General features: G+C 38.4%; 2 protein-coding genes across 3 annotated transcripts in view; one reads left to right on the top strand and one right to left on the bottom strand.

Moving 5' to 3' along the window:
* Window positions 1-10,669: 10,669 nt before the first annotated feature.
* LOC120522922 (cytochrome c oxidase copper chaperone) lies at window positions 10,670-20,373 on the bottom strand. Its single transcript, XM_039743712.1, has 4 exons — window positions 20,267-20,373; window positions 19,821-19,966; window positions 12,259-12,373; window positions 10,670-10,855 (listed from the first exon to the last, which is right to left on the bottom strand). Exons 2-3 carry the CDS (start codon window positions 19,940-19,942, stop codon window positions 12,289-12,291), a joined length of 207 nt encoding a protein of 68 aa, XP_039599646.1. The 5' UTR covers window positions 19,943-19,966; window positions 20,267-20,373; the 3' UTR covers window positions 10,670-10,855; window positions 12,259-12,288.
* Window positions 20,374-21,422: 1,049 nt separating this feature from the next.
* Window positions 21,423-27,457, top strand: part of cfap91 (cilia and flagella associated protein 91) — a 79,714-nt gene continuing 73,679 nt past the window's right edge. Inside the window, exons 1-2 of one of the 2 annotated variants that reach the window (XM_039743710.1) lie at window positions 21,423-21,609; window positions 23,257-23,333. In XM_039743710.1, the coding sequence (XP_039599644.1) occupies window positions 21,516-21,609; window positions 23,257-23,333 (171 nt within the window). In that variant the 5' untranslated portion in view covers window positions 21,423-21,515. Of the gene's footprint in view, window positions 21,610-23,256; window positions 23,334-27,457 lie in introns of those variants that run through there. The other variant, XM_039743711.1, reaches the window with a different exon arrangement.

The following is a 27,457-nucleotide window of genomic DNA, read 5'->3' as shown; positions in this document are numbered from 1 at the left end:
TCAATGACAAAACAATTACATTAACAATCATCTTACGTTATTTTTAAAATGTTTGCTTTTCATTTTCATAACTTCTTTAACACACTACTTCTCCGCTGCGAAGCGCGGGTATTTTGCTAGTATTATATATAAAGATAATGCTTTTAAATAAATGAATTATATTAAAATATCTATATATATAATTCACTAAGCCAAGACACCCATGGAAAGCACGCCGGAAGGGGCGTGGATTCACTAAGCCGCCGACAAGTAAGACGCCCATGGCGCACACAGGAAGGAGCCACGCCCACCAACTCTAAGACCATTGGATACGACAACAACTCGCAGAACCACGGCCACCAACTCAGACGCGACGACACAGGAAAAACGGCGTCATTTATGTTTGTCTGTCGTAGAGTCCACATGCAGCTCGTAGACTATTCATAGAGGCATGTTTCTCGCGGAAGTGAATCGCTATATGCAGCGTGAAAAACAGTTTGCGAGGGGTATCCCATGGGATCCTTAAAACAATCCTTTAAAACTGAGGTTAAAACACAATGAAGGAAGCAGTCTTTAAAAACCAATAAGCCCTGTGCCTCTGTTTCATTACTGTCTCACCTGCTTCACCAATGCAGGCCCTGCAACAGTCGAGACGCTCTCTCAGCAGCTGACCTCCTCTGTGCCTGACCGGTTCACACAGAGGCACCACATGACGCGGCAGGAGTATCTAAGAAGAGGCATGTTTGTCACGGATGTAAATCGCTGTATGCGGCATGTAAAACAGTTTGTTTATCGCGGATGTGAATCGTTGTATGCAGCGTGTAAAACAGTTTCCGAGGGGTTTCCCATGGTCTTAGACTTGGTGGCCAGGTTTCTGTCAGTTGCTCTTGCGACCGGGCACATGACCAGGCAGTGTGTGTGCTTTGAGAGCGTGGGTGGACGCGACAGCACCATCTAAGAAGATTCATATATGTCGCGGATGTGAATCGCTGTATGCAGCGTGTAAAACACTGTATTGAATGTTGCCCTCTCCAGAGTTACAGCTTTTCATTCACCTACAGTCGTATACACAATGAAGTAACAGTCTTTAAAAACCGAGTTTTTGGTTACGACGCATGACCGCGTGCACCATAGCAAACTGTTTTACACGCTACATACAGCAATTCGCATCCACAACAAACATGCGTCTTCTTAGATGCTCCTGCACTTTGTACACACCCCCCTCCCACCTCGCTACTACCGTGGTCGGGTGTCTTGGTTGATTATATATAGAAAGGCAGCCAAAACCGCACAGAGCAATGAAAAGTCTACGTGAGTCACAGGTGCATCTGGACTGTGCAACGACGACAACGACTCAAGTGACGAGTTGTAGGTGGGCACATGAGCAGGCAGTGCATACTGGACGAGAAATCAGCAGACTAGCATGACGGAGGGAGCGGAGTGGACGTCCTTCTCCTCTCCTCCGATTCCACCCTCCGCGCCTGAGCGCCGCACGGACGATTGTGTGTTGGTTCATTCCGTGCATTGTTACAATGTTGCTTTTCTTGCTGATTTATTACATTACCGATTTTTCAAATGTTAATTTTCTCCCTGTGCTTAAAAATCATTAAAAAACCGACCTTATTATGTGACGTATGGTACGCCGCGGGTTAGCTAGTGCAATATAATTCAATCACATTCCTGTACAATGTTTTAAACCCATATGAACATCATGTAGTAGATACCCCAGCTTGGAATCAAAAGGGGAGACAAAACCCTACCAAGTATGACATATAGCCTGTAGATGTCAGCAAGAAACTAGCTCATAAAGAGCTACCTTCCTCAGTGTATTTCAGTATTAATTTATATATTGTCTTTGACATATATCTATAAAGAACACAACACAAAAAACACAAAAAAGGAACTAGCCCTGAACAGGATATAAGTACATCTTGGTACACTCAAACATATCCCCAGACTCGCTCATAAGCAGGCCCGCTATATGGAGGGAGGCAAAAGGAGGCACTGCTCCCTCATTTTTGGACAAAGAGATTTTGAAACACTTTCTCCAGTTTAATATACCCCTTAAACACAGTTGTACAGTATGTTGTCAGATAACTACACCAGCTGCTAATTTACACCAAAAGCATAAGCAAAAAGCATGGAGCATAAGTGCTCAATTGTGCAGTTTATGTTGATTCCATTCTGTAGAGACACCAGCTTGCTCACTATGCTACTTTGAAGCACATCTTGAGTAGTTTTTCCAAGGAACTAGGAAATAGAAGATACTGGTTTTGAAGTTCATGGCATCAGCGAGGTAATTAAGTGGAGCAAACAGGTATGTTCTTCTAAATAGGCCATCACATTTATTAGAGCTTATGAGTAACCAAAACCCCCAGGCAACAGATCTGCAGGAATTTCGGCCTCAGCAAAGGATTGGCAGCTGATATTTATATGTACTTATTTGGCTGATGCCTTTATCCAAGGCAACTTACATTTATGATACAACTGGTTATATTTCTTTTTGGTTTTCCAATTGGAGCACAGGCAGGTCAAGTGACTTATTCATGGTCACACGGTGTCAGTAGTGGGATTTGAACCCACAACCTCAGGGCTTGAAGCCTTAACCACTACACCACACTGCCTATATAGACAGCAGAGGTTCCCCCAGCATATAGCAGTAACTTTGTTGAGGACACATATTGTCCTCACATCAGTAGTTACCAAACAAGTTGTTCTGCTGAAGCGGAAAGTCCTGTGGGAAGACTTTATTGATAAGGATTTCAAGAAAAAAACTCAACAAGTATGAGGGACTGGTGAGCAATCGAGACCAATCGTTGGCCATAGCCCTTGGGTATCGAAGAAGAGAGCAGGAGACGAGCCATCAGCAACACCACTGAAGCAGCTGAGGAAGCCTCTAGATGGCTGTGTCTCAGAAGAGGAGAACCATGGGGCTCATGCAGCCTATTCGTCATCTGGTAACACACTGAGGCCTGATCGAGCTCAGTTAGGTCACCTGGAGGAGACTTTATGATATTGAAAGACCCTTGAGGAAAACAGTAACATCACTGAAGATGTGGCCGGAAGCATTACAATATTTGTTTACTTAGTGTGCTGAAATGCAACAAGAGGGAAAACAAACAGCAACCTTAATACTTTTCATGCAATCCTTTGTGATAGTTTTTAGGGGTCAGTTATGGAGGAAAGTGTACTCCTGGCAATTTTATTTTTATGCTGAGACTGCATTGTGTGTTTAAGAAGTGAACTGAACTTCCTAAATACAATAGCCGTGGATATTCCATGTATAGTGTGTTTACCTTGCATTATCATTTATAAGTTCATTATCCTGAACATTGATGACTCTGTTAAGGCACATATATGTTGGAGGAAGTCAGACCATCTTTTGTTCAGAGAGATTATTTATAGGACAATAAAATATCAACTAATTAAATAAAAATCTGACTTTCTTGATATTGCTAAACATTTGTCATATTAGTTGTTATTTCACTGCTTATTGAGACTAAAAATAAAAATAACATTTCACCTGGGTAGTTGCCTCCACCCTGACACCAGCTCTGTTCAAAAGGAGCAATGATTGCAGAAATTCACCAAAGAATTTTTCACAGCAAATATACTGTTTTCACTGGTGACCTTGTTGGCTGAATATTTTCCTGGAAATTCATCTTGGTCAGACATCACAGAGGTGTAGCAGCCATGTGCAAAACTTTGACACATGTGTACAGTGAGATCATTGCTATATGCTTCACACATGCATGATGTCACAACTCATCAGTACTCCAGCCAGATTTTAATCCCAGATGTGTTTAAAAAATTTTCTGCAAATATTCAAAATATTTATGATTTCCTATTGTGAAGAACACCATGTTTTGCCTGTACTTTGTATGAATTAAATGCATGTCCTACAGGAGGGCAAGCACTAGGGGAATGGCGGGTATTCTTGTGTTTACATCCATCCTTTTTGATAAAAAAAACATGTATCCTGGACAAGAAGGGAATATGTAATATTGCAAGATGACATTTTCATCTGGATGAGACACAAGAAAAAGAAGCTGCACACTAACAAGGAAATTCTGAGACTTCAGTACAAGTACATGTCTTTGGGATGTCTTGTCTTGGTGTCAAGTTTAAAACCCAAGTGTACACCATCAGTTAGATACTGCAGCCTACTGCAGAATCAAAAGAGGAGGCCAAAGCACTAGGGTGGCAACAGCACTACTGAGTATGATACTCAGCTCCTATTTGTCAGGAACAAAGTAGCTCATAAATACGCTATGTCAATCTCAGGTTTTATAGTGTCTTTGATATCTGCCTATCTATAAAGAGTACAATTCCAGTAACAAAAAGCTAAGGCTTAAAAATAATTTGCAAAAAAGAAGCACAAAAGACAGTAAGAAACTGCTGCAGGAAAGCAGTAAGTAAATGACAAGAGGGCACCTATCTCTTTTTTGTGAACAAATTTAAAGGAATACAGCAAAAGAAAAGCAGTAATAATAACTGATTTTGGGCTATATAAGAACAAACACAACAAAAAACCATACCATCCCATTTGAGCTGGCTATTACAACTACCTCTTTAAATAGGATAGAAAAAGTGAGAGCTCTACTGAACTAATAAGAACATCACAGAACAAAGTTCAATAAATTCTGAAAAGAATGATACCAAACGTATATATGTAGGTTATAAAATAAGCCTGATTATAAGCATGACAAAAAACATGACATAAAGTCGTTGCACTTAGTCTTAGGATTTTATATTTTATATTATATATATATATATATATATATATATATATATATATATATATATATATATATATATATATATATATTGCTCAAAAGAATTAAAGGAACACTTTTAATCAGAGTATAGCATAAAGTCAATGAAACTTATGGGATATTAATCTGGTCAGTTAAGTAGCAGAGGGGTTGTTAATCAGTTTCAGCTGCTGTGGTGTTAATGAAATTAACAACAGATGCACTAGAGGGGCAACAATGAGATGACCCCCAAAACAGGAATGGTTTAACAGGTGGAGGCCACTGACATTTTTCCCTCCTCATCTTTTCTGTTTCTTCACTAGTTTTGCATTTGGCTACAGTCAGTGTCACTACTGGTAGCATGAGGCGATACCTGGACCCTACAGAGGTTGCACAGGTAGTCCAACTTCTCCAGGATGGCACATCAATACGTGTCATTGCCAGAAGGTTTGCTGTGTCTCCCTGCACAGTCTCAAGGGCATGGAGGAGATTCTAGGAGACAAGCAGTTACTCTAGGAGAGCTGGAGAGGGCCATAGAAGGTCCATAACCCATCAGCAGGACCAGTATCTGCTCCTTTGGGCAAGGAGGAACAGGATGAGCACTGCCAGAGCCCTACAAAATGACCTCCAGCAGGCCACTGGTGTGAATGTCTCTGACCAAACAATCAGAAACAGACTTCATGAGGGTGACCCAAGGGCCCCATGTCCTCTAATGGGCCCTGAGCTCACTGCCCAGCAGCATGCAGCTCGATTGGCATTTGCCATAGAATACCAGAATTGGCAGATGCACCACTGGTGCCCTGTGCTTTTTAAAGATGAGAGCAGGTTCACCCTGAGCACGTGACAGAAGTGAAAGGGTCTGGAGAAGCCATGGAGAACATTATGCTGCCTGTAATATCATTCAGCATGAGCAGTTTGGTGGTGGGTTAATGATTGTCTGGGGAGGCATATCCATGGAGGGTCACACAGACCGCTACAGGCTTGACAAAGGCACCTTGGCTGCCTTTAGGTATCAGGGTGAAATCCTTGGACCCATTGTCAGACCCAATGCTGGTACAGTGGCTCCTGGTGCACAACAATTCCTGGCCTCATGTGGTGAGAGTATGCAGGCAGTTCCTGGAGGATGAAGGAATTGATACCATTGACTGGCCACCACACTTTCCTGACCTAAATCCAATAGAACACCTCTGGGACATTATGTTTTGGTCCATCCAATGCCACCAGGTTGCACCTCAGCCTGTCCAGGAGCTCAGTGATGCCCTGGTCCAGATCTGGGAGGAGATCCCCCACAACACCATCTGTCATCTCATTAGAAGCATGCACCGATGTTGTCAGGCATGTATACAAGAACACAGGGGCCATACAAAGTGCTGCGTACAATTTTGAGTTGCTGCAATTACATTTTGGCAAAATGCCACATAATTTTTTCACTCTGATTTTTGGGGCGTCTTTGAATTCAGGGCTCTGTAGGTTGATCATTTTCATTTCCATCAAACGATGTGGCATCCTTTCGTTCCTAACACATTACCCAGTCTATATCAGTATAGATATCCAGGAGGATTTCTTTTTCCCATTGAGATCTGATGTGTTTTCAAAGTGTTCCTTTAATTTTTTTGAGCAGTTTATATATACTGTATAGAGATAGATAGAGAGAGAGAGAGAGATAGAGAGTAGATACATTTTTTTTTTTTTTTAAGTACAGGTATCGCTGTCTTTGTCTTAATGGATTTGAAATACAATTATGATGAAAACCCATTAATTACAGCGCACTTTCGACTTAGCATTGCAGAATGAAGAAATCACACAGAGATGGTCACCCCAGTTTGTGGACTATTTGCCAATTCTTTAAATTGACCATACCGCGCTGAGCTACACCAACCACTTCTCTCTTCTACCTACACTTCTTCTCACTAAATGTTCCTTTTATTCATACCTTCTCTAACATGAACTACAGCTTACATGTACACCAGTCAGGCCCGCACCTAGGAAATTCTGGGCCCCAGGCAGCTGACAGTTCAGGCCCCTTTCGTGTTTCAAATACAGTAGAGTCTCACTTATCTGACATAAACGGGCCGGCAGAACGTCGGATAAGCGAAAATGTCGGATAATGGGAGGTGTTAAGAAAAAGCCTATTAAACGTCAAACTATGTTATAATTTTACACATTAGGAACCTAATACAGTGGCTGAGTTCACAAACGTCTCTGAACACGTACAAATCGGGTTATGACCAAAAAGTTTGCCAAACTTTTGCCTCTGTTCATGACCACACACTTGGTATAGGAACAAGCCAGTATCCCTTTCGGTTTGTGCACGCCGATGATTTCTGCACATGTTCAGTCTCTCCCTGTGCAGCAAGAGAGAGAGTGCGAGAGAGACACAGACAGGCACACGCACGAGAGAAAGAGAGACACACGCACACACACGTGCGCGAGAGAGACACACGTGCACACACACACGCGAGTGAGACACGCACATGTACACACACACACAAACGAGAGAGACACGGGCGCACACACAGACGCGCGAGAGAGACACGCACACACGCCACTGTAATCATGTTTTACAACAAAACAACAGAAACATTTAACTGAAAAAATGAACTAGCAGCAAAAAATAGACTACGCTCACGCTCGCAACTTGCAGTTCTTGTTGCCGATTGATGCATTTTTTTTTTTTTTGCAGTGGGACATTGGATAATACAGAATGTTGGATAAGCAAGACTCAACTGTATGTGCGTATAAAAAAAAAAACTCGAAAAAGGGCGGGCCTCTATCTAGCTCGGGCCCCTGACAAGTGTCATAGTTGTCCCCAGTCCTTTGGTATTTGCAATCCCTCTCTCCAAAATTCGCTCTGTTATATTTGCATCCAGTGTCCACATTAAACCAAATAGGCAAAATAGTCAGTGCTATTTTTTTTAAACATACATTTTTAAATAAATATAAAGCTAATATGATAAAATCTTTCTCGATATAACAGAAGGGCAGAATATAATTGAAATTGCAATTGTGGGAATATTATTTTTTGTTTTGTAAATGTTAATGTTCTAAGGGGATCAGTTTAAGTACTTTTGTGAAGTGATTGCCTGTTTTACATGTATTAAAAAAATAACCAAATCTTTATGAAACCATAAAACTTCATATTATCTTTAATATGTTTATATGCTCATTCTGGATGACATGGTGGTGCAGTGGTAATGTTGCTGCCTCACAGTAAAGAGACAGAGGTTTATGACGTGGATCCTCCCTATGGTCCAAAGTGATGCAGGTTAGGTGAACTGGCAAAGCTAAAATGGCTGTAGCGTGTGTTTGGTGTGGCACCCTGTCCAGTGTTTGCTCGTGCCTTGCATCAGGTTTGACTCCTGACAACTAATTAGACTTAGCTTCACATGAACAGGGAAGTGGGAAGAAAACCCCTGTATTTGAAGGTTGAAAGTGCCAGCTCCACCCAGACAATGACCAAATGTCGACATTTGCACCACATGGTCTGTACTGCACCAAAAAATAAATAAAAATATGGTGTCAACTTAAACACTACAAAGATGTGATTGCATTTCTGTCTTCAGCCAGGATGGTTTGGACAAAAACATGTACAATAACATCTCACGCTGATTCAGATAATGTGTTCTGGAATCATACAACCTGTTATGGAAATAAATACTTTACGGCTTCCATTAAGAATGCACTTCTCTTAATTTACCCCGGTGTCTTCAAATACAGGTCATGTGTGTATCTGGGTACTGCACTGTACACAGAGCACACACATAACCATTGAAGATATAAACAAAGCAACAAGGCAAAATGTACAATCAGATATGATACATTACAGGGGACCAAGAAAGAAAGAAAAACAAAACACTACACAATTACTTTAGATGAAGTACAAAGTAATTGATGGGAGCAGATTGACAGTATGACGAGACAAAACAGCAGAACCAGAATTGATTTTGCAGGTGCAGAATATTAGGATTAAAACATGTTTTTAAGTGTGATTAAGCCACCTCCAGGTTAGCTGAATGTATAAATAACTTTTTACACCATCATTATACAGTATGAATCTTATTAGAAGGATAATCATTAGCATACACAATCTTTTTTTTTTTTTAGTTGTTTCAACAGAAGAACAGAGAAGTTTACAATAAATCCGAGATCCAATTTCAAAATGAACAGCACCTGCTGCAGCCTTCACCACTTATAAATCATCTAAAACAGATCCCAAATGACTTTGCTTTGTATGTGGCCAGCCAGTAGTCAGTAGCACTCAATGGACAAATATGCATCTAACAGACGGACACAAAATCAGTGGAAAGAAGAAACAATAACGTACAAGATGTACATACTATATAAGAGATAGCATCTTCATGAGCTCAGTCTAGTTTCATAAACTTTTGCACTGATTTGATTGCTTAACAAATCAAAATATATTTTATTACACAACTACTAGTGTTTAGATGAATGCTATAAATATGGACACTGTGCATGAGAAAATTACTATATAAATGTATTATTATTAGGATTATGAAAATATTAAGCAACTATAGTACAAAACTGGTTTACAAAAATGTAATGTTTACAGTTCATCTATTTATCCTACAAAATGATATCAGAGAGCAGGGCCAGACGCTTGGTCTTGAAAAGACAGGATACTTCCATATCCAGTGCAGACAGGGCACAGGAAGTTGCTTGGTGATCCGTGCCCCAGCAGGTGTTTTTCTTGAAATAAGGTGTTGTTCTTCTGCCATGCAAAGCGCTTTTTGTTATGACCAAATAACTCAATTTTTGTCTCATCAGTCCAAAGCACTAAATGAGCATTTGCATACAATACGCAACTCTGTTTGTGGCGTGAGTGCAGAAAGGGCTTCTTTCTCATCACCCTGCCATACAGATGTTTTTGTAGGTCTTTGGAGGTGATCCGTGGGTTGCCTGTAACCATTCTCACAATCCTGCATATATGCTGCTCCTGTATTTTTCTTGGCCTGCTAGACCTGGGTATAACAACTGTGCCTGTGGCCTTCCATTTCCTGATTCCATTCCTTACAGTTGAAACTGACAGTTTAAACCTCTCAGATAGCTTTTTGTAGCCTTCCCCTAAACCATGATACTGAACAATCTTTGTTATCAGATCTTTTGAGAGTTGCTTTGAGGATCCCATGCTGTCACTCTTCAAGGGAAGCACAGCTTGCAATTGACAACCTTAAATACCTTTCCTCATGAATGGACACACCTGTCTATGAAGTACAAGGTTTAACGAGCTAATCCAACCAATTTGGTGTTGCAAGTAATCAGTATTGAGCAGTTACATGCATTCAAATCAGCAAAATTACAAGGGGACCCACATTTTGCACAGCCAGTTTTTCACATTTGATTTAATTTCATATAACTAAATACAACTTCACTAAAAATCTTTATTCAGAAAACACCCCAGTACTCAGATGTTCCTATTATGCAGACTGAGAGGGGTTCCCAAACTTTTTCACATGACTGTAACTAACATGTGGAACTCATGGATATCCTGGAATTCAAAGAGGTATGTAAATGATCCATTTTAATTTACAGGAGTCTAGAATGAGGTAATATGCTAAGATAAAACCCAATGTGCAAAAAATGTGTGGTCCAAATCTGCAAAACAGAGAGCAACTGGTGGATGGAATACCAGTAGACTACAGGGTACAATTCAAGTACACAGGCACACACACAACCAGCATACTCAGACATACCTATCTAAGAAAAACTTGAAAGGTGTGATAACAGATGCCCAGATATTTGAGATGAAAGGTTATTTTATTATTAGATGCTTTGGTTATATTTAAAATGTTAACTAAAAGTGTAAATCGTAGATATTATCCACTATTCTGCAGATTCGCCTTCCTCTATAAACAAGTTTACCTCACACATACATTCAGTTCACCTCAAGGCTAGTAATAAAGATGCACACAAAATTGGTACATATACATATTTATTAAAACATTTTTTTAATTGTCAATAATGACTTGAAAATAAAGCACATTCTGATTTTGTATCATATTTTTTCTTTGACAAAACCTCTTCTTATCCTTGACAAAATAAATAGTTTCACCAAAAGCACCCCCCCCTTGCTGCAAGCCAGGCAGTAAGAGCACAAAACACTGGAAAAAAAATGAAAACATATACATTAAATTAGATTGTACAATTGTTTCCTTACTGAATAAATACCTTTTCCAGGTATGTATATGTTATTCACAAATATCTGAGGCACAGTGTATACATTTATTATTGTACTCCTGAAGACTAAAGTTGGTTTCCATTTAAATCTTTGCAACAAAAATGTGTTCGTGATTTCTTTTTCCTAGACACTTGTATAGCTATGTTTATCATTGTGCTGACTGGTGACATGTGAAAATTTTTACATCAAACACAAAAAACAGTACAACCATATAATTTCATTAACATGTTAACAAAAATATATGTACAGTATATATTAACACCAAATGAAATAGTCTAATGACTATAGTAAAAAAAAAAAGCTAAATCCACACACACATATATGCCTGTATTCTATTCATATCCCACCATCCTTGCAGTTTCTGAACCAGTTTAATCCATTTGAGGGTTGCAGGGACAGGGCTGATGCCAGCGACACTGGACAAGATTCCAGGAAGCTTGCCTGACTGTACATACATGAGAAAGGGTGTTGTTTGGTACTGCAAGCAAGGAAGGTATCAAAAGAGGAAAACATCAACTTGCTTGTTGTTGTCACATTTGATTTATGCTTAGTGCTACCCAGTGTTTGGGTCTCTCATGCATGCTTAAGCTAAAAATACACAAACACTTCTTTTAACATCCAGACACAGCGGTGACACGGTAAGAAGTTCTCATTTCACACTGCAACAGTATTCAGATTATTAGCCTGTTGAATAAACACTTACTAGTATGAACTAGTAAGATTTATCTATAAAATCAGTACATTGTTTTTGGGCAAAACAAGCCCGGACCATTTAAAGGGGGATTTCCCTGGTAGCACAGAGCAGCAGAAGTCCATAAGGAAAGATGCTTCAGTTACAATTGGAATTCAAAACCCCAGAGATGCTTTTATCCCAAAACTGAGGCCTGCAGCATTATGCAGTCTTGTGGTGTTTGTTCAGCAAATCAGATTTGTTAGCAGGCTCCTGGCACTTGTTCTAATTAAGTTTACTGTTATTTAAAATACTGTTCTTTCTAATTCATTTCAGCAGCTCCCCTTTCTGTGGATTTTGTGCCTCAAGGAAGCACTTAAACATACAGGGAGAACTTCTTGTTAATGTTTGAAACACTTTCTATGTAAGCTATAACTTTCCATTTTTATTGAAAGAAAAGGTTAAGTGTTACATGTAATGATTAAAAGAATGAGACATTACAATTTTTACCTACAAAATTCAAAAGATTGGACAGTTTTAAAAACAGCAAAACAAAGAGATGCAAACATGGTCCACAAGAACAAAGCTTAAACACCTGTAAAAAATGTTTTTAACTTTCACACATCAAAGAAAGTGTCAAAGCAGACATTACTTACCACACTTTCACTCCATTTCCAATGCAGTAATCACACCTTGAACCCCAGTGCTCTCATACAGTCTTTGTGAGCCTCAATCAGGTCTTTGCAACTGTCTTCTCCTCTTTCTATAATACTGTAACAAATGATCAAAACAACTTAAGACTACTCAAAACGTTTACTTACTCAACAATGAATAACCACCCAATCAGTAAAACAAAAATCTTGATAGATCATTAGTTACAAAGAGACTTACATACACCTCAGAATTTTTATTTTTCTCTTATCAGTGAACATTAGTATTCTGAGGTGTTGAAATGAACTGGACAGAACTGATCCTACAACTACATGGGTAACTAAGTAAAGAAGATCCTGCATCACTGCTGTATATTACAAAAGAGAAACTTTACTAATCCCTAGAGGAAATGTAGATATATACAGCAGCAGAAAGGACAAATTATACAATCAAATTGATTGATAGATACATAGATGTATATTGTGCAGAAAGAGCAAAAAGAACTTAAAAACTTATTAGCATTTAGTCTGGGACATCAGGAGGAAACATTAAATTGCCTAACAGCATAAGGCAGAAAAGATCCCCAGAGGCACTTCCTAGAACACTGCAGAGGAATGAGCAAGTGGATAAAAGTGCTCCAAGAGAGTGCATCCTGGAGGGATTTTTTTCCATGATGACATCAATCTGTAATCAGATTGCAAAGGGAGTTTGAACACAACTATTGCCTGGAACTCTCACACATTTGGTTCATTTATGTGGAGATGCTGTGTGCAAGAAGGATAACAAGAAGACATTGCTGCCTATCACCAGGATTGACTGTAAAGGATTTCAGCAGCTAATCCAATTGTTGGAGCCAGGGTACCACATTCGACTGAAAGCACGCAAACCAGGAAGATTCAAGAGCCAAAAAACCCAGCTACAAGCACTGCAAATAAATTCAAGCTGACAAATGGACTCTGTTAACAACCGAGTTAACTGTCGGTTAATGGTTAATATGCCACAACATGGTGAAATTAATAGTACTACAGACATAAAATTTTCCAGCCAAAAATATACAGAAGCTCATAGCTCAATAAAGCTAACTACTGCCATGTAAACAAGGGAATTCACAAGCAAAGAGATTAAATATGCTCAAGTCAATATGGCCATTAATTAATCCACCACCATGTATCGGATCTCAAAATAATTTTTTGCTTCATACACTGCCAGTCCATCGATGATGTGTCATAACCATGGCAAGAAGCTATCAGAGCAGCTATGAATGTAAGGATGTATCATTTTCTGTAGACTGAACCATACTCATATGCAAAACTATATCATTCTGCCATCAGTGTAGATGACCACATTCAAACACCTCCACTTCTTTTATATCTGTGTTGACTAAGGACATGCTGGAAACAACATACCAACACGTATTAGGAGCAGCAGAATCAAATATTTAAACAGTGTGACAACTGCTTAAGTATAAAAGGAACAATCAACCACTTGGCATACATGTGAAGACATCTGCATTTAGTTTTTTTCTCAGGTATGTGGGAGATGCGACTGTTACTTCAGTGGACATATGACTGACTCCCAAGCATGTTGATATGCTCCTCTTCCTAAATAAAAATGTGAAAAACACTTTTCAGTTAATTAACAGATTATGGCATCTTTCACTTAACAATAAAACAAATTCTTATGTTCATTTTTGTATAAATAAAATCTTGTGAGAAATGCATCTTTGCATTACTTCTGTGTTATTAAGTAGGGTGTTTCTTTTAATTTTTAAAAGTTCAAGTGGGCAAACTACAGATTATGAAAAATGAGGGAAAACTGCATATTAAGTCCAAAGGGCAAGCAAACAAAATTAAGTAATTGAATATCAGTTTTAAAAAGTTAAAAAGATAATACCCCTAAAATTTACCTACAATTTAACATTTTATCTTGCAACATAATATTTATATTTTTATTTTATATATCTATCCTTTCTAGGAGTTCAACTGTTCTGTTATACAAAATGTCAATTTAGTACAGCGACTAGTCATAAAATTAAAAGTTTTAAATATTCAATTATGCTAGAAAGAATATAAAAAAATAAATGTAAAAGAAAGGAACAGCAGCTTTGTCTCACTTAATGTGATTTGTTGCACTTTATAATAATGCCTGTGCCCACCTTATGATTTAATGCAACTGCCTAAAAAGTAATAATGTAAACAATACTACATATCAAGTGTAAGAAACACATCTGAATATAGTCTTGCAGTATACCCTTTGCACAATTATCCAAAGCATACTGTTGAAAAGCTCTCATGTTCCTCGCACTCTGTCTTATGCTAGAAGAACACTACATGACTTTTAGACCAAGAACATTTCAAACACAATGACTACGGTTGCTGGATCTTGTCACCTTCAGGAAGTCATATTACATGACTACCCCATGATTTCTCACTACAGTTTAAAATTTACCAAGAAATGGAAGCATGTGTTGACAGCCAATTGATTCACTTCTTGATTGTACCTGTGTTTTCAAGGAATGGTAAGAACGATCACAGTGATTATCCCATCTTTTTTCAATTGAAGAATAAGACATGTATCTTTCCTATTTGTGATGTTCAAAATGCACGGTTTTCTACTTTCCTTTGGGCTGTATACTTCCAGGAGAACACTAACTGGTCTTATGTTCTCTCTCTCTCTCTCTCTCACTTACACACATACATACATACAGTTCACCTTCAGTACAGGATTAAACCTGTTTCGTTTTGTCGTGACAAGTCACAGGCTGGCATGACTGAGTTGCTAAGAATGTCAAACTATATGACTGACAGTCACAGGAGTGCATACCAACTTCATCTGACTTGTTAAGATTATGTAAATGATGGTGTGACCTGATAATCACTTGAAAAGTCATATAGTGTGTGACAAGGGCTTTAAATGTTTTACAGCTAAAATTAAACACTTTAGATAAAATGGTTTGGTGGTCTGAAATCAGGGTACACAGAGTCATTAACAAAGGTATAATAAATTTTCATTTGTTTCATTTTCAAAGATGAAAATGAATTTTGTACCAAAGCAAAACTAAGGCAAAATAACTATATTTGTTCATATTTATTCATTACTGTGATTATACTTTAACAGACAAGCATGATGACACAATTAAGGTACACAATGTTTCTTTTCATTTAATGTCAATAACAGAAAAAACTTTTATTATCTTTAATAGTGTGATTCCCACCATATCTTAACATTATATCATGTCAACTTTCTAAAGTAATTTATTTCCCACAAAGAATCTCCCATGCCGCTTAACTTAAATACTTGTATTTAGAAATGCACAGGACTTCTTAAGTTGTTTCATGCACGAATATCACAGTTTTTAAACTTCTGGCCAATGAAATGTAACACACCATGCATTTCAAAATCTAAAAAATTTTATTTTTTCAAAATCACAGTTCTTCCGAAATGCATTTTCAAAATTATGATAATAAAGCAAAATAAATGCAAAGAATCAGAAAAGTATATTATACTGAATACTATTTTTTGGAACTACTAATAGACTTTTGCTGGTAAATTGAGGAAACTTTGGTACCAAATATGATGAAGATATCGGACTGGTAAAAGTACTATATTTATTGTTGTCATATTTGTATTTTGTGTCATTATGTGTTTAGCCATCCCTTTTTTCCATTCATCCATCCTTTATCCAACCCGCTATATCCTAGCTACAGGGTCACGGGGGTCTGCTGGAGCCAATCCCAGCCAACACAGGGTGCAAGGCAGGAAACAAACCCCGGGCAGGGCGCGAGCCCACCGCAGAGCACACACACACACACTCCCACTAAGCACATACTAGGGACAATTCAGGATCGCCAATGCACCTAACCTGCATGTCTTTGGACTGTGGGAGGAAACCCACGCAGACACGGGGAGAACATGCAAACTCCACACAGGGAGGACACAGGAAGCGAACCCAGGTCTCCTTACTGCGAGGCAGCAGCGCTATCACTGCGCCACCGTGCCACCCCCATCCCTTTTTTATTTAAGATAAACAATATACATACATCTTTTTGAGGTTTTATACTCCTTTATAAATTATTCTAGGCCTGGAGGTACATCACATTCATTTGTAATTTCACACTGTACAAGTATTAAGTGTTAGTCTTTTGAAACCTCACATTATTATAAAATTAACCTTCCTAGTATGGAATATACAGTTAATCTAGATCTCACTGGAACGTTTAGCAGTAGATTCCCTCTAAACACATTAGAATAGGAGTGCAAAATGATACTTTGATCAAGACTAGAATTATAAGCCAAGGTTTGGTTCCTGATTTTCACCTACTGCTGCCAGTCTGGATTCACATTTCAGCTAGCTGTGCCCACTAACTGACTTAACTGGCTCTAAATTGGCTCGGCATACACAAGTTTGTGCATAATTGTGCCCCCGTGATGAACTGGCACCTTGTTTGGGGCTGGCTTGTACATACACCTAATGATGCAGCTCAATACAATCCTGATTTGGACATTTCAGGAAATAAACAGGATGGCTAAATTAACTTTTAGTTTACACTGGTTAGTTCTGCTTTAGTACAAAGGAGCAAACTTTATAGGGCCTAACCACTTCCATCAAAATACATAAAACAATTATGTTATACATGCATTACTGGACTGACTGTAAATTTAACAGTCAAATACTCTATTACATTCTGTTTAAACTAAAACTGTCTCTTTTGAATACTAATTAATACACTGATTGCTTCAAGGTGATGAGAAAATTAACATACCTTTGAAATTTATTTGCAGAATGTGTGTATAATCATTTTTAATTGCAAATAACTTCTAAAAAGCCCTGCCCCTGTAATTTTTCAGTACCACTATCTTAATAATTAAAAATGTGCTGCCTTTGTAATAAAAGCAACACCTTTACTTATGTTAAGAAAAGATTTACAATTAAGTACATGAATTGGCCTTAGTTAATAACAAATTTTCATTCTTGCCTTGAATGAGACTGAACTCAAGCACGTGGCATGGACTGAAAGTCTCATTAATACCAGCTCAGGTCTGATTAGTGTGGAAAAAACAAAACCTAACACTGTAGCTTAAAATTCTCCACCATTCACCGATATGCAAAGCTGATTTCCTGCTTTGTTAAGCATCAACACATTTGTTTAAGTAGGGTAGCTTTAGTCTCAATCCAAGACTGTAAATGCAGACATTGTGCTTTTGCTTATTTGCTCGACTTTGATGAAACAAAAACTTTGCATTCTTGTGGCTTCAATAACCCAGGCATGACTGGAAGAAAGTGTTGATTTTTACACATATCGTAAGTACCATTATAACTCATAAAGATAATCAAAAATGACCCAGCGATACGGGAAAATGTGATACTAACACAGAGTACTAAGTAATAGGTACAGGAATCTACAAAATCTCACTAGGTGTACACTAGCAATGGTAACACGGAGAATATATATCAGTAAGTGCACACCTCAAGGCCACTCGGGCATACATTGTCACAAAAAACACACAAAAGTATAAGCTGTAAAATAATTAACCTGAAAACCATAAACTGCTTAGGATTACTTTATTGAATTTCAAAAGCTTTAATTGCTCTTTGTATGATGATACTGTACTTTATCAAATAGATATGATGTATTTTTTTAACCCCCCATTCTTTTCTCTGACTTCATATGCATTTTCTTTATGATCTGCTAATGAACTTGTTTCTTTGTAAATAAATACAATAAATATCACAGCCACAGGAGAACATGACTCATGAAACATGTTCTAATTGCTGAAGTTTTGTTAGCTTTTTTATACAGGCAACAAAAGAGTACAAGAGAATGATTTTGCAACAATGCAGTAGGAGACTAGAATGGCCATAAAAAGACCATATTTTTCAAGCTACTGTCTTGTAGAATTTGATAAAGGGGATAGATAAATGTGAACATGACAATCGCGATTTGGTGTGGACCAAAATAGCCAGACCAAAGTGCAATGAGAGAATCACTGCACTAATAACTGAACCCTGGAGCGGTACAAAAGAGGTATGAACATCATCCCACACAGAATCAATCTTACTCCAGGAAATACTGTGCATTAGGGTAACATATGTGCATGTTGTGGCACTCACTTTGACACTGCAGCTGGTAAGTGGGCAAGCTTAGTATGAAAATAAAAATGTACGCATACATAAGAATGTAACACTGTTCACATAAAATGGTCCATGAAAACTCAGCAGCTGATTCAGATGGAAGTTTTGAGTAACTAAAAAAAAATGTAAAAGGGTGGGATACACATGTGATTTTGCAGATTGCTGATCAAACCACATACAGAGGTGGCAGGAAACTAACAGCAGTGTTTGGTGCCACCTCTGATGAAATCCTCTAATGCACACCCCAAAATGACACGCAGGTGAGGTGTTCTTTTAGTACATGATGCAGACACTGCAGTACATGTTAATCACACACTCAAAAATAAACATTATTAGCAATATTTGTAGGAATAAAGACAGTAGTCGTGTGATTTCAGATAAACTAAATAGAGGTTACATTCATATGGTACACTATTAAACAGGAAATATGCAACATACAATGACATGATACTCTGGTATCTGGTAGGTCTATCATCTATCTGAAATTGAAGCATACCGTTGTACTTCCTCAACAGTGCAGTGCAGTGCAGTGCAGAGCAGAGTGGAGTATTTTCAGTAGGCCTGCCTAAAAGAAAAGTGTCCTTTATGTAGCTTGTGATGAAGTACATAAATACACTCTTCTTGTTGTCACATAATTAGAGCGGTGTTTGATAAACAAACCACACAATTCCTGCAAATGTGGCAGTGTACAAATTCACCTGTTGCTTAACCCTTCATGATGTTTTTTTCCTGGGAAATAATTTTTTCTACCCACTGGATGACGACCAGATCACATGTGCTTCTTGGTCTAAATGACCATCTATCAAGTGATGTTCTTTCTTCTACAGTATTTAAATATAAAAAAATTGCTAAGTGAAAACAAACCCATAGCTAACACATATTCTTGTCAATTTACTTTCCATATTCATAATGTACTAGGATGTTCAAATATGTCTAGGACATGTGACTGATCGTTCAAAAATCCTTTCACAGCATCAGACACACCCCATGAAGCAAACTCTTTTAATCTAATTCCTCGCTTCTAAGAAATGTTTAATGTTGGAAAAAAGCAGATATTTTTTTTATTCCCGTCTCTTCCAGATTACACGGTACACTGTTATTTATACTAAGCTTTCAATAAATAAAATACAAAAATTACACGTGTATTTTATACTTTTACGAGCACTTATTTTTAACGATCAAGTACTCGCCTGAAACACTGCACTTTCATTTCTGTTTTTCTTCCTCTGTAACTAATATTTTGTTTGTTATTCTACAAAGAAACTGTGGTGCAACACCACTACTTACGCTACTCTGTTATAAGACTGAACCAATCTGTCGCATGTGAATTTAGTTGGCATGAGCCGTGCTAACTCTGTGGCAGCACTTGTAGTTCTCGTGGTGCTTTACTTCCCCATTCCCTTACGCATGCAAGTAATCATTCACGTTACTTACCAGGCATCCCTGGCCTTCTTGGTTTCCGGACAAGCACAGCAAGGCTTAAGAGGTTTCTTCTCTTGAGCGTCTCCCGCTGCCGCTCCGCTGGACTCGCAACTTGCAGCTGCCAGACTAGACATTCCTACTCGTGGGGTTCCAAGTTCCTTAAAATAAAATGTATAGTTATTTAAAAAATGGCATATAATAATACTAGCACCTTATCAGATTAAAGTGATCCCAGTGATAAAATGCCAATTCAAATGTACTGAAACCAGAAAACGTGTTTATTAAAACTTCAGGAAATTAATAGCTAAAAATATGCTTTAAATATCATAACATGATACAAATGCCCATTTTATTTTTAGAATGAATTAAGAGTTTTCAAATAAATAACATGTCATCAACGTAACCATCTATACTATATACATAAATAAGAATTAGAAACAAACACGTTAAAAACTCACAAACAACGTGCTCTGACCCTTGCTGAGCAATAGTAAATCTGCCCTTCCTGACTCGTACAATGTCGAACAGACAATTTACACCTTACCTCCAATGCTTTTGGAAAATGTAGTTCTATGTGCGATGTTAGCTTATAAATGAAGTGGGTTTGCCTGCGCTAAAAGACTACAAATCCCAAAGACCAATCTGAAAGTTTCTCGGCGTGCGTCTTTTCGATACACTTTTTAACTCCGCCTTTTAAAAACGTCACAGTTGTTCCGCCTCCTGAAATACTAATACTGCGCGGAACATGAAACAAGTAATTCCATCCATCCATCCATCCATTTTCTAACCCGCTGAATCCGAATAGAGGGTCACGGGGGTCTGCTGGAGCCAATCCCAGCCAACACAGGGCACAAGGCAGGAACCAATCCAGGGCAGGGTGCCAACCCACCGCAGAACAAGTAATTCCCTGGAGGGGAATGTTATGTAATGTTACGTAATGTTATGACTAAGCACTAAATACGTTGGATAACATTAAGAACACTTAACTGCTAATTTCGTATTAATCCTTTAAACCACCACCATCAAATTAAGTTTTTCAACAGTATTTTCTTTGTTCCCTTGACGATATTAACGTAAGCCAAACGCTGATAGGACTCAACATTAATAAGCAGTATTGGCCCGTTTACGCCATCATCAAGAAGAGTGTAAAGAGTTTTGCATCAAAACAACAAATGCTGAACATCAAATCCATCGCAGCAATGTAATTTATAACGACGTGACATCAACCTTTGGCACAAAATAAAAGAATATATTGTGTGTGAATGTTCCACATTCATTATCCAGCAAACTGCCAGTACGGTAACGGTTTTTTAGTAATGAGAAAACAATGAAGTTGGTATGTTTTGAAGCGATGCTCGTCAGTTGTAATTTGTATAATGTAATTTCCTTAATATAGATACAAGTGGATTGTATAGTGATTGCTTTCATCCGGCTGGCCTAACAACTCCTTCCACAACTTTCGCTCTCCATCGTTTCAAATTCGAAGTCAAAGTTACTTTACACCACGCTGAACAGGCTGTCTTCTGTGTGAGCGTGCGACGTGTTGCCATGACTGCAGCGAGTAATGTTGACAGTCTCCATGGTTTCGACACTCATGGCGCCTGCGTGGTAAACCTGGCGACTCAAGTGCATCAGTCGCTCTACCGCACGTTGTTAACTTGGATTCTGTAAAACTATTGTAAAGAGTTCTAAAAGAATAATAGTACAATGAGCATTTCTGTGATTCAGACAATCAAACAGCATGAAGGCGAGAGAAGAGGCCACGGATATCGGCCGGCTCGAGTCCACGATCACCTATACGGTAAGAAGTCTCTTTGGTGAGACTTGCTGTAACTGCAGCAGGCTAATAGTTTAGCCAGCTTGGTGACTGACATCCAAATTCTGACACTTAGGCGCCTGCGTGTGATTCTTTAAACGTATATACAATCCGAATAGTTTCTCCTTGTGCTGGCACGCGCATATGGAGTATAGTATGCTTCTGCGCGAAGCAAGAACAATCTCTGGACAGGATGCCTATCAGTCAATGGGCACATTTACTCACAGTCTCATCCTCACTTATACCGGGCCAGTTTGCAATCCCCACTAAACACCTGGGATCCTTTCTCTTTGGTGTGCAAAAATTATTATTATTATTATTATTATTATTATTATTATTATTATTATTATTATTATTATTATAATATAGGAAACTTAATTTAAAAAATGAGTGATGTGTCCTGTGACAGACTGTTCAAGGTTAGTTCCCACTGTATATGCTATGAGTTTTGAGTTAACATGGGACAGATGGATAATATTTGTAAGATGTCCTTCTTTAAGTTGTGTTTAACTTGGAGACTAGAGCAGGGACTATGTCAGAAAGAATAACTAAAAATGTGACTAATTAGGACCACTATATAGTAGGGATTGACATGGTATATATAGTTTGAGTCTTAGATAAAACTGTACACACACACACACTTATGTTGTTGTTCATTTTTGTAATAAGTTGTCTTCCTTTCACAGCCTAAGTAGTAAGATTGTTATTTTGACTGTTTGCTCTAAACAGAACTGAGCTAAGAGAATATGGGAATATCACTATGGCAGGCAGATTCATGTCTTGTGCCCATTATAATTGGAGTAGTTCCCAGCTTCTGGTGGCCATTTCCTGGGAAAAGTACTTTGAGAAAGTAGATGGAAAAAACTACTGGTGGCATATTGCCCGAGACTAGGGGGATTCTTATCTTCTCCAGACTTAGGAATCATATAAGAGTCAGAGTAAGGGTTCATTGAGCTCAGCAACAGATAACATTCTGCCATAATCTCATGATGCTGTCTGATTAGGTTAACGTAGTAACTTTTTAAATGGTTTTGACAGACAAGAAAGTAGCTGGAGTTTTTCCCCAGGGCAAGGGACAAAGTTGGTAGCTTCCAAGACGCAAAACCTTTGGCTATCATCTCTCTTATTCTTAGATCTGGTTGTAACTAGTGAGTAATATCTATGTGATCATTTGGCAGTGAAAAAATAGTTTAGTACTATTTTAATAAGTCAAAGTTATATGTACTTGTGAACATTTGTCATGGATGTGACCTAATTAACCCCTTAAACCACAATTTAAAAAAATTCTCTCTAGATTTGAGGATTTAAACAAACATAACTCCACACATAAATAATAGTTTGCAACATTGCTGTGAGGGTTTTAAAAGTCAAATCAAAATGAAAATAAAGACTTATGTGAAAAAAGTAATTAGAAATCACTCAGTTATGGAAATTGTATTTTATTTTTTCAAGCAAAATATTTTGTTTGCACTTTCAATGCTCGTTTATACTTTAGACATATTGTAATGTCTTTCTTTCTTTCACTTTTCACCATCACTCTGGTGAAATTGTAAATATCATATTTAGTTTAATTTTTGGCCTCACATTTTGAATACATTATTCATAATGGTTTTGATGAAACTGTGCTTTCAGACCCAGTACACACAGTCTCGTGTGAAAAGGACCATGCTCGGGCCAACTTTAGGGCACATGCATCACTTGACCGATTGGTAAGCATACATAATTTTTTTGTCTTTTCTTTTCCTGTTTTGATTTTTTTGGAATATTTCTAAAAAAAAGTAATGCTTACAATTAAATTGCATTTCTACCCTGGTCCTCTGTACATGTGAGTGTTTTCATGAGTAGTTCCTTTTGGTGCCCTGCTACCCCATCCAGAACTGTTTCTGTTTGGTCTAGTGCTGCTGGAATCGGCCAACATGACCCTGAATGGCATTAAGCAAATTTATAGAATGCTGTATTACATTATAACTATGTAAACTTTCTGTTCTTTTTCTGTTAAATAGCAGAAAGACCTGTTTTTGCTGCCTGTTTTTGCTGCCATTTGTGCAGAGTTCCATTTTTATAGCCAACTTATTGGCAGCACTGCCCCTCCCACACTGATCATGTAATGACACTCGAAAATATAGAATATCAGATACTGCATTGGCTCCCTGCCACCCTGGATTCCTGAAACTGATATATGGCTGGATATTTGTTGATGGTGGTATGCTGGTTACTGTTGTTGCGGTTAATCAGCTAACCTGAGTTCCCTTCCTGGCCTGGTTACTGTCTGTGTGAATATCTAGCTGTGCTGAGAACAGGTCCTTGGAACACTGATCTGATACAGCAAGAGAGAGAGAGAGAGAGAGAGAGAGAGAGAGAGAGAGAGAGAGAGAGAGAGAGAGAGAGAGAGAGAGAGAGAGAGAGAGAGAGAGAGAGAGAGAGAGAGAGAGAGAGAGAGAGAGAGAGAGAGAGAGAGAGAGAGAGAGAGAGAGAGAGAGAGAGAGAGAGAGAGAGAACCCAAGGGGAAATTCACATACTCCAGCAGCAGCATACTGATAAAGAACAATATTAAATTAAAGAGTGATAAAAATGCAGGAATAACAGACAATAACTTTGTATAATGTTAACATTCTCCTCAGTCTGTCAGTGGAGTAGGACGGTGACAGCAGTCTGTCGCTGAATCTGCTCCTTTGTCTGGAGATGATCCTGTTCAGTGGATGCAGTGCATTCTCCATGATTGACAGGAGCCTGCTCAGCGCCCGTCGCTCTACCACAGATCTTAAACTCTCCAGCTTCATTCCTACAATAGAGCCTGCCTTCCTCACCAGTTTGTCCAGGTGTGAGGCGTTCCTCTTCTTTATACTGCCTCCCCATCACACCACCGTGTAGAAGAGGGTGCTCGCCATGACCGTCTGATAGATCATCTGCAGCATCTTATTGCAGATGTTGAAAAATGCCAGCCTTCTAAGGAAGTATAGTCGGCTCTGTCCTTTCGTACACAGAGCATCAGTATTGGCAGTCCAGTCCAATTTATCATCCAGCTGCACTCCCAGGTATTTATAGGTCTGCACTCTCTGCACAGTCACCTCTGATGATCACAGGGTCCATAAGGGGCCTGGGTCTCCTAAAATCCACCACCACTTCCTACAAACATGGATTGATGGTAAATGATGTATTTTGTTGCTAAGTCCTTTCTATTGAAAACATTGGCAGCAAAGTTAATAGCATAATTTCTCTCTCTAAATAAAGACAGAAGATGTGTCTTAACATCTAATGAAAATATGCTAATCCACTTCCCAGGCCTTTAACTGTTTAAGGGTAATTTATGTGTACTTATGAACTGTAGATTACTTTGAATAGATACTGTAAATTAATGAAATGGTCATATCACTTAATGACATTGTATTTTCACATCCACTCAGTGTTCAGGGAACCTGTCCTGAGTGTATCAGGCATAAGGAAAAAAGGTTGTACATTACAAGGTCCACTTATACACACTCTTATGGAGCTAATTTAAATTTGCCAATTAGCCTAACATGCACAGTTACAGTTATGTCTTTGGAATTTGGAAAGAAAACCAGAATATAGGGAGAAACAACACGCACAGACAGGCATGGGCGAAGTTCAAGGCCCATGGGTGCCTGCTCTCCCCACCCCCAAATTGATGCACTATGTTATTAAAATTAAGTGTCACATAAATGGTATTTTGTGCTCATTGTTTAATGGAAGCAATTAATGTAAATAGATTAATAATCAATGAATATGCCTAATGGAGATGCAGTATTAGCTCTACTGCCTTGTTGTACTTATGCTCCAGGTGCTCTCAGAATGAAGTCTAGACATGCTTCTGCGTGGGTTTGCTCTGGTTTCTTCTCACAGTCCAAAGACATGCAAGTTTGATGAACTGGCAATGCTAAATTGTCCCCCGATTTGTGTGTGGTCGTTCACCCTGTAATATAGGCTGTTGCCCATGTGCATGTTGTTTGCTGGGATAGTCTGGATAAGTGGATTTGGGGGGTACTGTAGATGGATTAACAATTACTATATTCTATCCTGTCCAAAGCAACTCTGTCTAGCATGTTACCTATCCTTAAAAAACAGAGAGAAATATGTTGTGCAATTTCAGTTGGAGATTAGTTTATTTTCTTATATTTAGCTCACTTCAATTTATACATTTTAGCAATAGTATTTTCCTCTTTTACACATCCAATAGTCGTTTCTGTCAGTACACAGATCCTCAGTGGTCAGCATAAGCAATTGAAAAAGTACTGTGCTCATGCCCAGTGCTCATGCCTGCCTGTACAAACATCAGTGTGGCAATCTGAGCAGATCTCTGCCACACATCACACATACCACTGTGATGAGGAGGAGGAGGAGGAGGTTGGAAGCATGCACTGACACAGCGCATTGCCACACCACCCACCACATGACAAACCAACTCAGGATCCCAAATTAGGAACCCAAGTCCAGCCGTGCAACGGGTGACACCTCAGCAGCACACTAGTTTGAATGGAACAGTGTGAGGTTTTTCACCGTGGCTGCAGTGCCAATCCTGCCACCAACTCACAAGATTTCCCATCTGGTTGGAGGACCTGCTTGTGGGGCTGGATGCAATTGCAGGTTAAGGGCCCTGCTCAGGGGCCCAACAGAGTGGAATCAATTCTGGCATTTACAGAATATAAACTTGCCACCTTCTGATTGCCGGTGTGGAAGCCACCACTCCACCTCAACTGTGACAAAATATTTAAAAAAATATTCAAAAATAAGATTTTTTTCTCTTTGATGAAGTAAATAAGCAACAGAGAACACTCCCAACTTTCATATCTAGATCGCACAAGAATGTTAGGCTATGTCTATATTTTCTTGAAAGTGCTTATTTTGTCACAATTAAAATATGTAGACAAACTTAAAAAAGCAATGTATCACTTAATATCATTAATGGTATGTGTGCACTTTTCCGAAATTTCAAAATTTTAAATATGTTAATATAAGCTAGTCTTACTTCCTGTTGTAAATTTACATTACAAACAATTTACCATTTTTGACATAGAATGTGATTTAAATATGTAACAGTACAAGTGACACTAAAAATAAATGTAATTATTTTTTATGGCTCATCTGGCTCCCCAAGGCCTAAATGTCAAACTCCATCTATGCAGGCAGGGAAACTCCATTTGACAGCAATTGCTGCAAAATTTGAGTTCAGGGTGCTGGATCTGTGAAAAGTAGGTGATATGGTGGCCCAGTGATTAGTGCTGGTTAGTCACAGTGTTAGTGTCCTTGATTTGTATCCAAAACTCCATTCCAGTAGGGGCTGGGAGGTCTTTTCTCCTTGGAACCTTTGTAGATTTTGTTTTTTCTTCTTTTTTTTGTTTGTTTTTTCTCTTCTCCCGGCCATCTGACTTTATCATCTTTAGAGACTTGCATCACAACACTGTATATGAGAACACCACTCTTCTACTAATTATTTATCTGTTTTATTAGATATATATATGTTTTTTCTTTGTTACTTTTTCTTTAATATTCTTGCCTAATCTGTTTTTTGTTTCTTGTAAATTCCTCTTTGATATCTTGTAAAGCACTTTGAGTTACATTTTATGAAAATGTGCTATAGAAGAAAATTATGTTGTTGTTTACACCTCATTGCTTGCAGGGAATTTGTACATTCTTCATAAGTCTATGTGGGTTTCTGTCCACATAATCCAGTTTTCTTCATACATGTCAAAAACTACATTATTTTAATTGGAAACTCTTAATTGGTCTTTAGAACAACAGCAACATTTAGTTATATAGCACATTTTCATACAAACAATGTAGCTCAAAGTGCTTTACATGATAAAGAAAGAGAAAA

The sequence above is a fragment of the Polypterus senegalus genome, chromosome 2 (genome assembly GCF_016835505.1).
Source record: "Polypterus senegalus isolate Bchr_013 chromosome 2, ASM1683550v1, whole genome shotgun sequence".
In the NCBI taxonomy this organism is placed as follows: Eukaryota; Metazoa; Chordata; class Cladistia; order Polypteriformes; family Polypteridae; genus Polypterus; species Polypterus senegalus.
This window is presented reverse-complemented; position numbering and strand designations above follow the sequence as displayed.

Coding starts and splice junctions, on each gene's coding strand:
- LOC120522922 (XM_039743712.1), bottom strand. CDS start 19,942: ATGTCTAGTCTGGCAGCTGCAAGTTGCGAGTCCAGCGGAGCGGCAGCG. Junction 12,374..19,820: donor AAGAAGGCCAGGGATGCCTG/GTAAGTAACGTG, acceptor CATTTGTTACAG/TATTATAGAAAGAGGAGAAG.